This window comes from Rhinopithecus roxellana, chromosome 5 (assembly GCF_007565055.1).
Source record: "Rhinopithecus roxellana isolate Shanxi Qingling chromosome 5, ASM756505v1, whole genome shotgun sequence".
In the NCBI taxonomy this organism is placed as follows: domain Eukaryota; kingdom Metazoa; phylum Chordata; class Mammalia; order Primates; family Cercopithecidae; genus Rhinopithecus; species Rhinopithecus roxellana.
The window spans coordinates 155,025,392-155,040,098 of NC_044553.1; the positions used below are offsets into that span (position 1 = coordinate 155,025,392).

At 42.3% G+C, this 14,707-nt stretch overlaps 1 protein-coding gene across 5 annotated transcripts in view; it reads left to right on the forward strand.

The window, feature by feature from the left end:
* AK7 (adenylate kinase 7) overlaps window positions 1-7,682 on the forward strand; it is a 100,992-nt gene extending 93,310 nt beyond the window's left edge. For 3 of the 5 annotated variants that reach the window (XM_030930941.1, XM_030930943.1, XM_030930942.1), the window contains 3 exons: window positions 1,405-1,625; window positions 4,844-5,002; window positions 6,573-7,682. In XM_030930941.1, coding sequence (XP_030786801.1) covers window positions 1,405-1,625; window positions 4,844-5,002; window positions 6,573-6,611 — 419 coding nt within the window. In that variant the 3' untranslated portion in view covers window positions 6,612-7,682. Of the gene's footprint in view, window positions 1-1,404; window positions 1,626-4,843; window positions 5,003-6,238 lie in introns of all 5 variants that reach the window. The other 2 variants (XM_010353682.2, XM_030930940.1) reach the window with 2 other exon arrangements.
* Window positions 7,683-14,707: the final 7,025 nt, after the last annotated feature.

Consider the following 14,707-nt stretch of genomic DNA (forward strand, 5'->3'; position numbering starts at 1 on the left):
CCACCTCGGCCACACAAAGTGCTGGGATTACAGGCATGAACCACCACACCCAGTGAGAAATGCATTTAAATGTCACAGGTCAGGCAATGAGGAGCTACTCGATACGACTTTTTCTTTTTTATTTTTTTGAGACAAAGTCTCACTCTGTCACCCAAGCTGGAGTACAGTGGCTCAATCTCAGCTCAGTGCAACCTCTGCCTCCTGGGTTCAAGTGATCCTCCTGTAAGCCTCCCAAGTAGCTGGAACTACAGGCATGCGCCACTATGCCAGGCTAATTTTTGTATTTTTAGTGGAGATGGGGTTTCTCCATGTTGGCCAGGCTGGTCTTGAACTCCTGACCTCAACCTACTCGGCCTCCCAAAGTGCTGAGATTACAGGTGTGAGCCACCATGGCCAGCTGTTTTTTGCTTTTTTAAGGGCTTGCTTCTGTTCACCAACTAGTGCATTGGCTCTGCTCCTCCCCTCTTCCCATGTTAGAACCTGGTGGTGCTTCTGGTCTAGGTCAAGGTCATACAAACATGGGAGGGGTGGTGGCTCATCCCTGTAATCCCAGCACTGTGAGAGGCCGAGGCAGGAGGACTGCTTGAGCTCAAGAGTTCAAGATCAGCCTGGGCAACATGGGGAGACCCTGTCTCTACAAAAACAAAACAAAACAATAAAAAACAAACATGGGTGGGGTGGGCACAGCAGTGACTATGAATGGGAGTGGGGTAAGCAGTTGCCCAGAGGAAGGTCTGAAGGGGCTTAGTACCAAAATTTGTCCGCTGCACACCATTCTCTGCAGACACCTTCCAAGCAGCCCTAAGAGAGTGGTATAGAATTTACCACCTCAGTGACTGTGGAGATCTCAGTATTTATCAATACACCATTTTTCTTTTTCTTCTCTTCGGTCTTGATACTAACATTTTTCAGATATTCTGGAGTCTGGATTTTTTTTTCCTATTCAAGTAGACTCACTGAAATGGTTATTTTTTTATGAATTGAAAACGTATCCCAGAATCATTGATTTTCAGAAAGGTCACCCTGTTTGGCCTCCCACAAGTGCAGGACTTCCTTCTGTAGAAACCTCTGAAAGAAGTGTCCCAGTCTTTGCTTGAATACTTTCAGGCATGGAGAGCTCATTACTTTTCAGGCAATCCATTCCCCCATCCAACCACTCTAATCAAGTCATCGTTAGAACTCATAGACCCAAGTCCAAATTTTCCTACCCACGACTCTCAGACTCTGGTCTGATATTTGCCCATGAGCGAAAAAAGTCTGAACTATGCTGGCAATTAGAAAAGAAAGCCCCATGTGGTAATTTACATAATTGACTATCACAAGTTTATAGTAATAAAGAATTTTCCCAATTGCAGGCAGGCCTAGAATATAAGTATGTGTTGATCTCTCTCCTGGTATTTAAAGATGTAGGAAAACTTGAAGATGCTCAGAATAGACTTGCTATCAAACAGCTCATCAAAGAGATTGGGGAGCCTCGAAATTATGGTTTAACAGACGAAGAAAAGGCAGAAGAGGAGCGGAAGGCTGCAGAGGAGCGGCTGGCCAGGGAGGCTGCTGAGGAAGCAGAACGCGAGCACCAGGAGGCCGTGGAGATGGCAGAGAAGATAGCTCGCTGGGAGGAGTGGGTGAGTGGTGTGTGTGTGAGTCTGTGTGTGTGCGGAGCAGGGGTGCGGTGCCTGGCAAAGCCATTTAGGCCAGTTCCACTTCCCATCCTGCTTTAGGGAAATGTCATGAAAATACCCCAAACAAATTTGCATTTGCTTTTTGTCATTTGTAACATTTGAAAAAGGATATCCATGGTCTTTTGCTTAGTTTTTTTCCTTTTTCTTTTTCTTTTTGTTTCAGACAGGGTCTGGCTGTGTCACCCAGGCTGGAGTGCAGTGGCGCAATCTTGGCTTACTGCAACCTCTGCCTCCCAGCTTCAAGTGATTCTCCTGTCTCAGCCTCCCCAGGGGCTGGGACTACAGGTAGTGCACCACCAAGCCCAGCTCATTTTTCTGTTTTTAGTAGAAATGGGGTTTCACCATGTTGGCCAGCTAGGCTGATCTGAAACTTCTGATCTCAAGTGATCCTCATGCTTCTGCCTCCCAAAGTGCTGGGATTACAGGCGTGAGTCACCGTGCCCAGCTTGCTTAGTATTAATAACAAAAACTAGCCATTATCAGGTGTGTTAGTAATACAAATTCCTGTAAATGTGTAACATTTTACTATGCATTGACCTCATTATTTTATTTTATTTTATTTTCCTCCATTTACCCATGTAACCTACCCAGGTGGTCAGCTTCATTCAATCCCTCCTCATTCCCCAAATCACTGAGTCTAGCAAATAATTCTGCTTCCAAAAATAGCACTCTTAGGCTGGGCATGGTGGTTCATACCTGTAATCCCAGCACTTTGGGAGGGTGAGGCTGGAGAATCACTTGAGCTTAGGTGTTCAAGAACAGCTGGGCAACATAGCAAGACCTTGACTCTACTAAAAATAAAAATTAGCTGGGCATAGTGGCATGCCTGTAGCCCCAACTACTAGGGAGGCTAACGTGGGAGGATTGCTTAAGCCTGGAGGATTGTTTGAGCCTGGGAGATTGAGTGTTTCTCATCCAAATTATGCAGTGCTTTCTCACTGTCCTTCCCAACTCCACCCTGGTCCATCTCCAGTCTGTTCCCAAGCAGCTGCCAGGTGATCCTTCCAAACTGCAGACCCACCATGGCCATTCTCTGCTTACAGCTCCTCACAGGCTCTCGATTATCACAATTTGATAAAAGTCCAAACTTGTCATTGTGGTCAAGGTCCTTTGTGACCTGGCTGCTTCTGAGACTTCCCAGTTTCAAACAGTGCACCAATGATGGTCATCTGCATGACTCACTGCCTCACAGACACGTGGCATCTTTACCAGAAGTCGTCTTGCTAGTGAGGCATTTCCTGGTCTCTGTAAAATTCAATGCCTACCCCTTCCCATAACCTGTCACATCCCCTTTTACACTTTTTAATTTTCCTCTTTGTACTTACTCTACCTATTTTACATTTTATGTATTTACCTTGTTTCTTGCCTTTTCTCTGCACAGAACTTAAGTTACATGAGGACAGCGATGTCTATGTTGTTCACTGCCATATATCCAATGCTTAGAATAGTGCCTGGCATGTAACAGACACTCAACGAATGGAAGGAAGGAAGGAAGGGAGAAAGGAAGAAAGAAGGGAGGGATGGAGGGAGGGAGGCAGGCCCAATGCACACATTTTGGGTGCCTGATTAATCTTAAATTCCTAAAGTTTGCTGTGTAAGACTAGACATGGTTTAAGTTTTGACACATATTTTAAAACTGCCCTCCAGCAATGGTACCAGTTTACATATCATCTAACAGGTGGTTATTTCCCTACACCTTCTCTAAACCTACTTTCTCAATTTTGCTCGCACATGTCAGGTTGATAAAAACTGTTCTCATTGTTTTGATATTCATTTCTCTGATCACTAATCTTACAGCTTTTTCTATGTTGGTTAAGCATTTATGTTTCTTCTCATGTTGCATATTTTCTCTGCCCATGTTTGGGCTGCGTGTCTTTTTCTAATTATTTTTCAAAAAGAACTCCTGATAAATTAGTTCAATAGAAACAGGAATGGCTCCAGTTGGCCTCCCGAGTCATGCTGCTAGAGTTCAAATCCCACCCCACTCTCTCTGTAGGAATGTGGCCTTGTGCAGGCTCCTCTCTGTGTCTCAGTTTCTCCATCTGTAAAGTGGGGATAATGATAGTACCTACTTCATACAGTCATTGAGGTGACTAAAGAGGTAATATATGTAAACTATGCACAGCGCCTGGCAAGTAGTGTGCATCACGTAATATCCTCATCACATCTTTTTTATAATGTGTTGCGGTTTTTCTCAATTCATCATTTATCTTTTAACATTATTTATGATATTTTCTCTGACCACACAAAAGTTTCATGTTTATATGTAGTCAAATCCATCCACCTGTTTCCCATTTTGATTTCTGGGTTGGCAATCTTGCCAAGACCTCCTTTCAAACAAATATCAGCTGGGACTGTTTATCTTGCAAGTGATATAAAAGCAAACTCAAAATGACTTCACCATAAAGAAAACCAGAAAAGTCCAGGGGTAGGGCTGGCTTCAGGTAAGGTGTGATATAGTGGCTCAAATGATGTCGCCAAGGACTTAGGATCCCCCTCTCTGTCCTGCTTTGCATGGGAGGCTTCATTCTTAGGTGCACCTACCATGCATGGCAGGGCACTTGATGTGCTCATCTTTAACTAGAATTTTTTTAAAAAGACAAGTCAACAATTTACAAGTTATTATTAGTCATGTATTTGTACTAGTACTGTTTACAATTTAGGTATTGTAAATTGTAACCAATTTTGATGTTGCGCCAATCCTTAATTAGAATCTATGGCCAGGAGGTGGCTGGATGATGGGCTTAAATCCCACTCAAACTAAACCACTAGGCTGAGAAGGGAGATTTCTCAAAAGAAATCTGGAATTATGACTCCCACAAGAGAGGGTGGCTGTATGCTGAGCAAAGAATTGCACACGTCACTATCCCAATGCCCTCCAGACTTTCTAGTGGCATTTTTTTTCTTTTTTTCTTTCTATTTTGCTTCATCTGGGCAGCTAGATACTATTTTGGTGTAAGAAGTGATCCAATTTATTATTTTCCAAATGACTAAGTTGTTATAATGCCATTTATGTCTTTTCCCTGCTGTTTGGAAATGCCATCTGTATCATAGATGGTGACTATTTCTAGCAGTGTCTCAGTGCACTCTAAGGTGAACTGTGTGAGTGTTCTCCCCTTTCTCACTATATATTTACTTTGCCCCCAAACGTTCTATTTTAGAATAAACGACTAGAGGAAGTGAAAAGAGAAGAAAGAGAATTACTGGAGGCTCAATCAATTCCCCTGAGAAACTATTTAATGACCTACGTGATGCCAACTCTTATTCAGGGCCTGAATGAATGTTGCAACGTCCGACCCGAAGACCCTGTTGATTTTCTGGTAAAATATTTAATTTTTTTAAAAAGATCAGTTTGTGGTCGGGTGCGGTGGCTCACACCTGTAATCTCAGCACTTTGGGAGGCCAAGGTCGGGGGATCACTTGTGGTCAGGAGTTAGAGACCACCCTGCCAACATAGTGAACCCCACCCATCTCTACTAAAAATACAACAACAACAACAACAACAACAAAAATTAGCTGGGCATAGTGTTGCATGCTGTAGTCCCAGATACTCAGGAAGCTGAGGCAGGAGAATCGCTTGAACCGGGAGGCTGAGGTTGCAGTGAGCCGAGATCGCACCACTGCACTCCAGCCTGGGCGAGACAGTGAGACTCCGTCTTAAAAAAAACAAATAAACAAATAAAAGAAAACAAAATCTGCCTGAATCTTTTTTTTTTTTTTTTTTTTTTTGAGACGGAGTTTCGCTCTGTCGTCCAGGCTGAAGTGCAGTGGCCGGATCTCAGCTCACTGCAACCTCTGCCTCCCGGGATCAAGCGATTCTTCCGCCTCAGCCTCCGGAGGAGCTGCAATTACAAGCGTGCACCACCACCCCAGGCTAATTTTTGTATTTTTAGTAGAGACAGGGTTTCACCATGTTGGTCAGGCTGGTCTTGAATCCTCACCTCGTGATCCGCCCACCTGGGCCTCCCAAAGTGCTGGAATTACAGGCGAGAGCCACCACGCCCAGCCTAATCTGCGTGAATTTTAACAGAAAACCAGTTGAGATAACAAAATTATGTTTCTGGTTATTTGGGAAATAGCTTCTAATACATTCGCCATTTATAATAAGATTTTTTTCCCTCATTGGTCAAACCCATGTAAGATTTTTTTTTTTTTTTTTTTTTTTTTTTTTTTTTTTTGAGACGGAGTCTGGCTCTGTCGCCCAGGCTGGAGTGCAGTGGCCGGATCTCAGCTCACTGCAAGCTCCGCCTCCCGGGTTGACGCCATTCTCCTGCCTTAGCCTCCCGAGTAGCTGGGACTACAGGCGCCCGCCTCGTCACCCGGCTAGTTTTTTTTTGTATTTTTAAGTAGAGACAGGGTTTCACCGTATTAGCCAGGATGGTCTCGATCTCCTGACCTCGTGATCCGCCCGTCTCGGCCTCCCAAAGTGCTGGGATTACAGGCTTGAGCCACCGCGCCCGGCCAAGATTTTTATTATTCATTTGAAAGTAAAAAATGTATGTACATTTACTTACTTATTTATTTATTTAAGATAGAGTTTCACTCTTGTTGCCCAGGCTGGAATGCAATGGCACAATCTTGGCTCACTGCAACCGCCACCTCCTGGGTTCAAGCGGTTCTCCTGCCTTAGCTTCCCGAGTAGCTGGGATTACAGACGCCCACCACCACACCCAGCTAATTTTTTGTATTTTAGTAGAGATGGGGTTTCACCATGTTGGCCAGGCTGTTTTCGAACTTCTGACCTCAAGTGATCCACCGGCCTTGGCCTCCCAAAGTGCTGGGATTATCGGCATGAGCCCAGCCCTGGATGATTTTTAAATTGTTACTAATACAAATACATGACTAATAAAAACTTGCAAATTGCTGACTTGTCTTTTTTTTCAATTGTAGGCAGAATATCTCTTCAAGAACAATCCTGAAGCGCAGTGAAACTTTAAAGATCTAGTATTATCTACCTTTACAGAACCACAGGTCACTTATTGTACTTTGAAAAACTGCTTTGAAAAATGCTTTTCCAGTTCTTAGAAAATTCTTTTTTTGTAGACGAATATTCTATAAACTAGAATCCCTATTAAAAGCTATATGACACGAATGACTATGTCATTAAAACTGTATTTGAAATGTAAATTGATAAAGACATTTGTGCATAGCTCATGAGACAAATACCGATTGAACATTTTATTCGTTAGTCAGGTCTAAATATACCACTTCTGTACACTAATGTTTATAGGTTTTTATAGCATGGAGAAAATCAGACTATCTATTGTAGACTAGATATTATTCTAACATGTAGGGCTAATTTACATGACTTGTTATTGCCCCAGTAACAATGTTATTAGAAATGGAAATAAACTGAAGTGGTTTATGCCTGTTGACTCACAGTAAATCAGACAAGACTGGTGTCTGTAAGGTTGCTTTTTTTTGTTTTGATGAAGCAATGGCCAGGGAAAGGTGGCTTTGAGTTCAGGGTCAGGATCTCAGACAATGAATCAGAGAAAACTGTAAACCTTTAGGCAGAGAAATTTGCATAACAGGATAATTCCAATCTTTGTGATAAGAAGTTGCTAAATATTTTCAACACACTTTATAACATAGGCATAAGTTATCAATCCTATGGTCTTTTCCAGTTCTAAAAATCCCATAAGATTCCTAGAATTACCCTAAATGAGAAACTAGGTTTAAGCATATGTATTTTATCCCTTTAAATAATGGAACCTAATATAACTGCCTGATTTTTTATTTGTGGTAAAATACATGTAACATAAAATTGACCACTGTCACCATTTTAAAGCATATAATTCAGTGGCACTAAGTTCATTCACAATGATCTGCAGCCACCACTATCTAGTCCAGAACTTTCTCATCACCCCAAACGGAAACCCAGCACCTATTAGGCAGTCACACTCCATTATTCCCTCCCCCGAGTTCCAGGCAACCACGAATCCGCTTTCTGTCTCTATGGATTTACCTATTATAAATACAACCATACAATGGGTGGTCTTTCATGTCTGGCTTCTTTCACTAAGCAAAATGTTTTCAAAGTTCATCTATGTCATACAGTGTATTAGTACTTCATTCCTTTTCATAGCTGAATACTATTCCATTGTATGGATATACCACATTTTGTTTAATTGTTCATTTGTTCGTGGACATTTGGGTTGTTTCCACCTTTTGGCTACTGTGACTATAACTGGCATGAACATATGTGTGCAAGCTCTTATTTGAACACAGGTTGTCAGTTCTGTTGGCTAGATACCTAGGAGTGGAACTGCTGTCATGTGGTCATTCTATGCTCAACCTATTGAGGAACTGCCACACTGTTTTCCACAGTGGCTGCACCATTTTACATTCCCACCAGCAGTGTATGAGGGATTCCAATATTCTGCATCCTCACCAACACTTGTTATTTTCTGTTTTTGTTTATTGTTTTTAATGGTGATCATAGTGGGTGTGATGTGGCATCATATTGTGACTAAGCATCTTTCAATGCACTTGCTGTCCATTTCGATGTCTTCTCTGGAGAAATATATGGGCATATCTCATAGCTATCGAGGGTTTGGCTCCAGACCCCCACAATAAAGCTAATATTGTAATAAAGCAAGTCACCCCAATTTTTTTGTATCCTAGTGCATATGTTATTTTTCCACTATATTTTACACTATGTTAACTGTGCAATAATAGCATTATGTCTAAAAAACAAGGTACCTATCTTTTTTTTTTTTTTTTTTTTTGAGACGGAGTCTCGCTCTGTCACCCAGGCTGGAGTGCTGTGGCCGGATCTCAGCTCACTGCAAGCTCCGCCTCCCAGGTTCACGCCATTCTCCTGCCTCAGCCTCCCGGGTAGCTGGGACTACAGGCGCCACCTCACCCGGCTAGTTTTTTGTAGTTTTTAGTAGAGACGGGGTTTCACCGTGTTAGCCAGGATGGTCTCGATCTCCTGACCTCATGATCCGCCCGTCTCGTCCTCCCAAAGTGCTGGGATTACAGGCTTGAGCCACCGCGCCCGGCCAAGGTACCTATCTTAATTTAAAAATACTTTATTGCGGCCAGGCGCGGTGGCTCAAGCCTGTAATCCCAGCACTTTGAGAGGCCGAGACGGGCAGATCATGAGGTCAGGAGATCGAGACCATCCTGGCTAACACGGTGAAACCCCGTCTCTACTAAAAAAATACAAAAAACTAGCCGGGTGTGGTGGCGGGCGCCTGTAGTCCCAGCTACTCGGGAGGCTGAGGCAGGAGAATGGCGTAAACCTGGGAGGTGGAGCTTGCAGTGAGCTGAGATCCGGCCACTGCACTCCAGCCTGGGCAACAGAGCGAGACTCCATCTCAAAAAAAAAAAAAAAATACTTTATTGCTAAAACATGTTAACAATAACCAGAGCCTTCAGTGAGTTGTAATTTTTTTGTTGTTAGAGGGTCTTGCCTCAATTCTGATGGCTGATGACTGATCAGGGTGGTGGCTGCTGAAGGTTGGGGTAGCTGTGGCAATTTCTTAAAATAAGACGGCAATGGGTGGGCGCAGTAGGCTCATGCCTGTAATCCCAGCACTTTGGGAGGTTGAGGCAGGCAGATCACCCCAGGTCAGGAGTTCGAGACTAGCCTGGCCAACATGGTGAAACTCCATCTCTACTAAAAATACAAATATTAGTCGGGCGTGGTGGCGTGTGCCTGTAATCCCAGCTACTTGGGAGGATGAGGCAGGAAAATCACTTGAGCCCAGGAGGTGGAGGTTGCAGTGAGCTGAGATTGTGCCACTGCACGTCAGCCTGGGTGACACAGTGAGACTCCATCTCAAAAAAAAAAAAAAAAAAATGACAGCATGAAGTTTGCCACATCAGCGGAACTCTTCCTTTCAAGAAAAATTTCTCTGTAGCATGTCATGTTGTTTGATGGCATTTTACCCACATTAGTATTTTTTCAAAATTTGAGTCAATCCTCTCAAATTCTGATACTGCTTTATCAATTAAGTTTATTAAATGTTCTAAATCCTCTGTTGTACATTTCAACAGCGTTCACAGCGTCTTCACTGGTAGATTCCATCTTAAGAAACCACTGTCTTTGCTCATCTAGAAGAAACAACTTCTCATCTGTTTAATGTTTTATCATGAGATTGCAACAATTCAGTCACATCTTTTGTCTCCACTTCTAATTCTACTTCTCTTGCTATTTTCATCACATCTGCAGTTACTTCATCCATTGAAGTCTTAATCACCTCAAAGTCATCCAAGAGGGCTGGAATCAACCTCTTTCAAACTCCTGTTAATGTTGTCATTTTGACTTCCTCCCATGAACCCGAAATGTTCTTAATGGCATAGAGAATGGTAAATCTTTTCTAGAAAGTTTTCAATTTACTTTGCCTAGATCCATCAGAGGAATCACTATCCATGCCACCTTTAGCTTTATGAAATGTATTTCTTAAATAATAAGGCTTGAAAGTCGAAATTACTCCTTGATTCATGGGCTGCAGAATGTTTTGTTAATAACACAAAGACATTAATTTGTACATCTCCATCAGAGCTCTTGGGTGACTACATGCATTGTCAATGAGCAGCAATATTTTGAAAGGACTCAGTTTTTTTTTTTTTTTTTTTTCTGAGCAGTAGTTCTTAACAGTGGACTTAAACTATTCATTAAACCAAGCCATTGCACAGCAGTTCATGCCTGTAGTCCCAGCAAGTCAGGTGGCTGAAGCAGGGGATTGCTTGAGCCCAGGAATTTGAGGCTGTGATGTGCAATGATCACACCTGTGAATCGCTACTGCACTCCAGCCTGGGCAACATACTGAGACTCTGTCTTTTAAAAAAATTTTCCGCCGGGCACGGTGGCTCAAGCCTGTAATCCCAGCACTTTGGGAGGCCGAGGCGGGCAGATCACGAGGTCAGGAGATCCAGACCATCCTGGCTAACACGGTGAAACCCCGTCTCTACTAAAAATACAAAAACACTAGCCGGGAGAGGTGGCGGCGCCTGTAGTCCCAGCTACTCGGGAGGCTGAGACAGGAGAATGGCGTGAACCCGGGAGGTGGAGCTTGCAGTGAGCTGAGATCTGGCCACTGCACTCCAGCCTGGGTGACAGAGCGAGACTCTGTCTCAAAAAAAAAAAAAAAAAAAAAAAAAAAAAAAAAAAAAAAAAATTTCAGTAAACCATGCTGTAAATAGATGTGCTGTCATCCAGACTTCATTGTTCCCTTAAGAGAACACAGGCAGAGTATATTTAGCTATACTCTTCAGGGCCCCAAGATTTTGGGAATGGTAAATAGACATAGGCTTCAACTTAAAGGCACATTAGTTTCTAACAAGAAAGTCAGTCTGTCTTTTGAAGCTTTGAAGCTGAGCATTGACTGCTTTTTAGGTAGGAGAGTCCTAGATGGCATCTTTTCCCAATATAAGGCTGTTTTCGCTATGTTGAAAATGTTGTTTAGTGCGGCCACCTTCTTAAATGATTTTAGCTAGATCTTCTGAGTAACTTGCTGCGGCTTGTACATCAGTTTCACCTTGCACTTTAGGTTATGGAGATGGTTTCTTTTCTTAACCTCATGAACCAACCTCTGCCAGCTTCAACTTTTCTTCTACAGCTTCTGCACCGCTCTCAGCCTTCATAGAATTAAATAGAGTTAGGCCCTTGCTCTGGATTAGGCTTTGGCTTAGAGGAATGTTGTAGATGGTATGATCTTCTGTCCAGACCATTCAGACTTTCTCCACATTAACAAGAAAGCTGTTGCACTTTCTTATCATTTGTGTGTTCACTGGAGCAGCACTTTTAATTTCCTTCAAGAACTTTTCCTTTGCATTCACAACTTGGCTAACTGGCACAAGATGTCTAGCTTTTGGTCTATCTCAGCTTTCAATATGCCTTCCTCACTACTCTTAATTATTTCTACCTTTCAATTTAAAGTGAGAGACTTGTGACTCTTCATTTGAATAGTTAAAGGCCATTGTAGGGTTATGAATTGGTCTAATTTCAATATTGTTGTGTCTCAGGGAAAAGGTAGGTCCAAGAAGAGGGACAGAGATGGTAAAATGGCTGGTTGGTAGAGCAATCAGAAAACATTTATCAATTAAACTTGCTGTCTTATATGGGCATGGTTTGTGGCGCCCCAGAACAATTACAATAGTGACATAAAAAATCACTAATGAATAATAATAATAAACTTAGAAATAGTGCAAGAATTATCAAAATATGACACAAAGATATGAAATGACCACATGCTGTTGGAAAAATCGTGCTGATAGACTTGCTTGATGCAGGGTTGCAAAAACCTTCAATTTGTAGAAAATGGTATCTGCAAAGTGCAGTAAAGTAAAGGGCAATAAAATGAGGTGTGCCTGTATATTCAAGCCCTTTGCTCACTTTTTATTTGGGTTGTCTTTTTGTTGTTGAATCGTAAGAGTTCTTTACATGTTATGGATACAAGACCCTTGTCAAACGTATGATTTGCAAAGATTTCCCCCATTCCATGGGTCTTTTCATTCTGTTGAGACTGCCTTTTAAGACACAAAATGTTTTAATTTTGAGAAAGTTTAATTTACCTATTTTTGGTTTTGTTTCACTGCACTACTTTTGGAAACTATTTTTTTTTTTTTTTTTTATAATTTCAACTTTTATTTTAGATTCAGCGGGTAACATGTGCAGGTTTGTTACATGGGTATATTGTGTGATGCTCAAGTTTGGGACACAAACGACCCCATCACTCAAGTGGTGAGCATAGTACCCAATAGTTAGTTTTTCAACCCTTGTCCCGGCCTTTCCTCCCATCTCTAGTAGTCTACAGGGTCTATTGTTGCCATCTCTATGTCCACGAGTACCCAATGTTAATTAGCATAGGATAATGGCCCCGAGCTGCATCCATGCTGCTGCAAAAGGCATGATTTATTTTTTATGGCTGCACTCTATACTATTTTTGACCCTTATATTTTAATAAAAAATATCAATAAAAAGAATACATTTTCCACAGTGTGAAATCATTAAGTCTTTATAATAGTTACATTTTCATGCCTTCATTTCATGACCTTGCTTCCTGGTTTACTGAAAACCAAAAAAACAAAACAAATCAAAAAACAAGCCATCAAAAGAGAGCTTCTTTGTCTTCATGGGGCATGGAACCAGTAAAATAAAAAAAAGAATAAAAGAGAGCTTCTACATTCTCTCACTACAAACCTATCTCTGCCTTCCCATCTGCTACAGAGAACTGTGTGTGCTCCCGTCTGAGGTCAGCCCTCAACTTCTGCCCTTGCTCCTGTCCCTCCTCACATTATCAGATTCAACTCTTAAAATTGCTCTCTCGTAGCTTAATTTTTCCCTTACTTCTGGATCATCATGCCAAGCTTTAAACATGAGGTACTAGCTTCCGTACTTCAAAACAAGACAAAACCAAATTAAAATGCAAAAACCTTCCCACACCTCCACATCCTCCTCCAGCTATGGTCCCAATATAGCAAGGTTACTAGCCAGCTCCTTATTTCCAAATTCAATTGGTAATTCTCAGGCCTCATCTTACTGGGTGTCTCTGAACATCTGACATATTTTATCATTTCCTCCTTGAAACACTTTCTTCCCTCCATCTGAATGTCTCATAGGCATGCTAAACTTTAACATGGCCAATGCTGATTCCTGATCCCCCTCCTCCCTCCCCTCTACCTGCTACTCCCCCATCTTCCCACCTCAGTTATTGGCAACTCCATCCTTCCAGTTGCTCAGGCCCAAAACTTTGGAGTCATTCTTGATTCTTTTCCTTTTCTTTCTCTTTTTCTTTTTTTTTTTCTTTCTTTCCTCTTTTTTTTTTCTTTTCTTTTCTTTCCTCTTTCTTTCCTCTTTTTTCTTTCTTTTTTTTTTAGATAGAGTGGCTCAATCTTGGCTCACTGCAACCTCTGTCTCCTGGGTTCAAGTGATTCTCCTGCCTCAGCCTCCTGAGTAGCCAGGATTACAGGTGCCTGCCACCACGCCTGGCTAATTCTTGTATTTTTAGTAGAGACGGGGTTTCACTATGTTGGCCAGGCTGGTCTCGAACTCCTGACCTCAGGTGATCCACCTGCCTTGGCCTTCCAAAGTCCTGGGATTACAGGCATGAGCCACTGTGGCCGGCTCTTTTCTCTTACCCCCCATCCAATACATCAATGTATTATATTGGTTCCACTTTCAAAACGTATCTGGAGTCTCTGTGCTTCTCATCCTTCCAACACTACCATCCATTAATCCATTAACCCATGATTCCATTAATCTATGAATGGGTTAATGCATGCATGAGGACAGGGCCCACATCGCCCAAACATCTCTTAAGGGTCCCACCTCTCCATACTGCCACACTGGGGATTAAATTTAAATATGAGTTTTGGAGGGGACAACTATTCAAATCATAGCAAGCTGGTATCATTTACAATAAAACAGGTAGGGGTAGCCTAAGGAAGATGTGTAAGACCTCTACGGAAAATTACAAAACATTACTGATAGTAATTAAACATGAAATAAATGGAGAAATGAAGGGACAGACCATATTAATACTTTATAAAACCCAATATTGTTAATACTTCAATTCTTCCCCAAAAATGATTTATAGAATCAATGTAACTCCAATGAGAATCCCAGTATCTTTCTCCTTTCTCTCTCTCTCCCCTTCCTTCCTTCCCTCCCTCCCTCCCTCCCTCCCTCTTTCCTTCCATCTTTGCTTGCTTCCTTCTAACTTTGTTTTTTGGGGGGATGAAAATCAGTAATCTGGGCCAGGCGCGGTGGCTCACGCCTGTAATCCCAGCACTTTGGGAGGCCGAGACGGGTAGATCACCTGAGATGGGGAGTTCGAGACCTGCCTGACCAACATGGAGAAACCCCGTCTCTGCTAAAAATACAAAATTAGCTGGGTGTGGTGGTGCATGCCTGTAATCCCAGCTACTTGGGAGGCTGAGGCAGGAGAACTGCTTGAACCCGGGAGGTGGAGATTGCAGTGAGCCAAGATCATGCCATTGCACTCCAGCCTGGAGCAACAAGAGCGAAATTCCATCTCAAAAAAAAAAAAAAAAAAGAAAAGAAAAAGAAG